At 26.1% G+C, this 660-nt stretch overlaps 1 protein-coding gene across 1 annotated transcript in view; it reads right to left on the reverse strand.

Annotated features, from left to right (window-relative positions):
• Positions 1-517: 517 nt before the first annotated feature.
• Positions 518-660, reverse strand: part of LOC108579095 (cyclin-Y-like protein 1-B) — a 2420-nt gene continuing 2277 nt past the window's right edge. The window contains exon 4 of the mRNA XM_017942538.1: positions 518-660. This exon is cut by the window's right edge and continues 134 nt beyond it. Within this exon, the coding sequence (XP_017798027.1) occupies positions 518-660 (143 nt within the window).

Raw genomic sequence — 660 nt, forward strand, 5'->3', positions numbered from 1 at the left:
GAAAGAAGCACTGATAATGTTAATAGTACAAAATTTATTATCAGCTTTATTTATGTAAGATTTTAATATATCAAGAGGATCCTGATTAAAAGAATTAATTTTTTTTTAAACTGTAGACAATTCTTTGGCAAGTTATTAAGGTAAAATAAAAATTTAATTTGAAAACTAGTTACATGAATTGCTTCTTTTTTTGTTTATAAGAAAGTATTAGTAATTGACATATTACAATATCTTATCATACAAATTGGAACTACAAAAAAGTAGAATTGCACAAGCCAATTAAACAAATATAATTTAAAAGCTATAAGACTTGTTAAATGATGTTTATAAAACTTGTATTGCATTAAAATATTTAAGTAAAAGAACATACAAATAATTGAATAATAAAAATGATATGCTCATGAAAACTTGAAATTGATTAATACTATACTAGAGTAGATCTGCAAAACTTTTCCCGTTCACGTACCTTGATTGAGAAAGTATGGACATAAGTAACATACTTACTTATATCCAAAGTTTAGGATAGAATAGCAATACTACGTCTAGGTCCACCTATGCATACATTATCTAAACTTGACCATCTTTTAATACCAGTACGTAAAGCTTCAGCAGTAACTTTGTCTTCATAAACTCTGGACATAGCTTCCAATTTCTGAGCTT

This window comes from Habropoda laboriosa, unplaced genomic scaffold (genome assembly GCF_001263275.1).
Source record: "Habropoda laboriosa isolate 0110345459 unplaced genomic scaffold, ASM126327v1 scaffold42, whole genome shotgun sequence".
NCBI classification, from domain to species: domain Eukaryota; kingdom Metazoa; phylum Arthropoda; class Insecta; order Hymenoptera; family Apidae; genus Habropoda; species Habropoda laboriosa.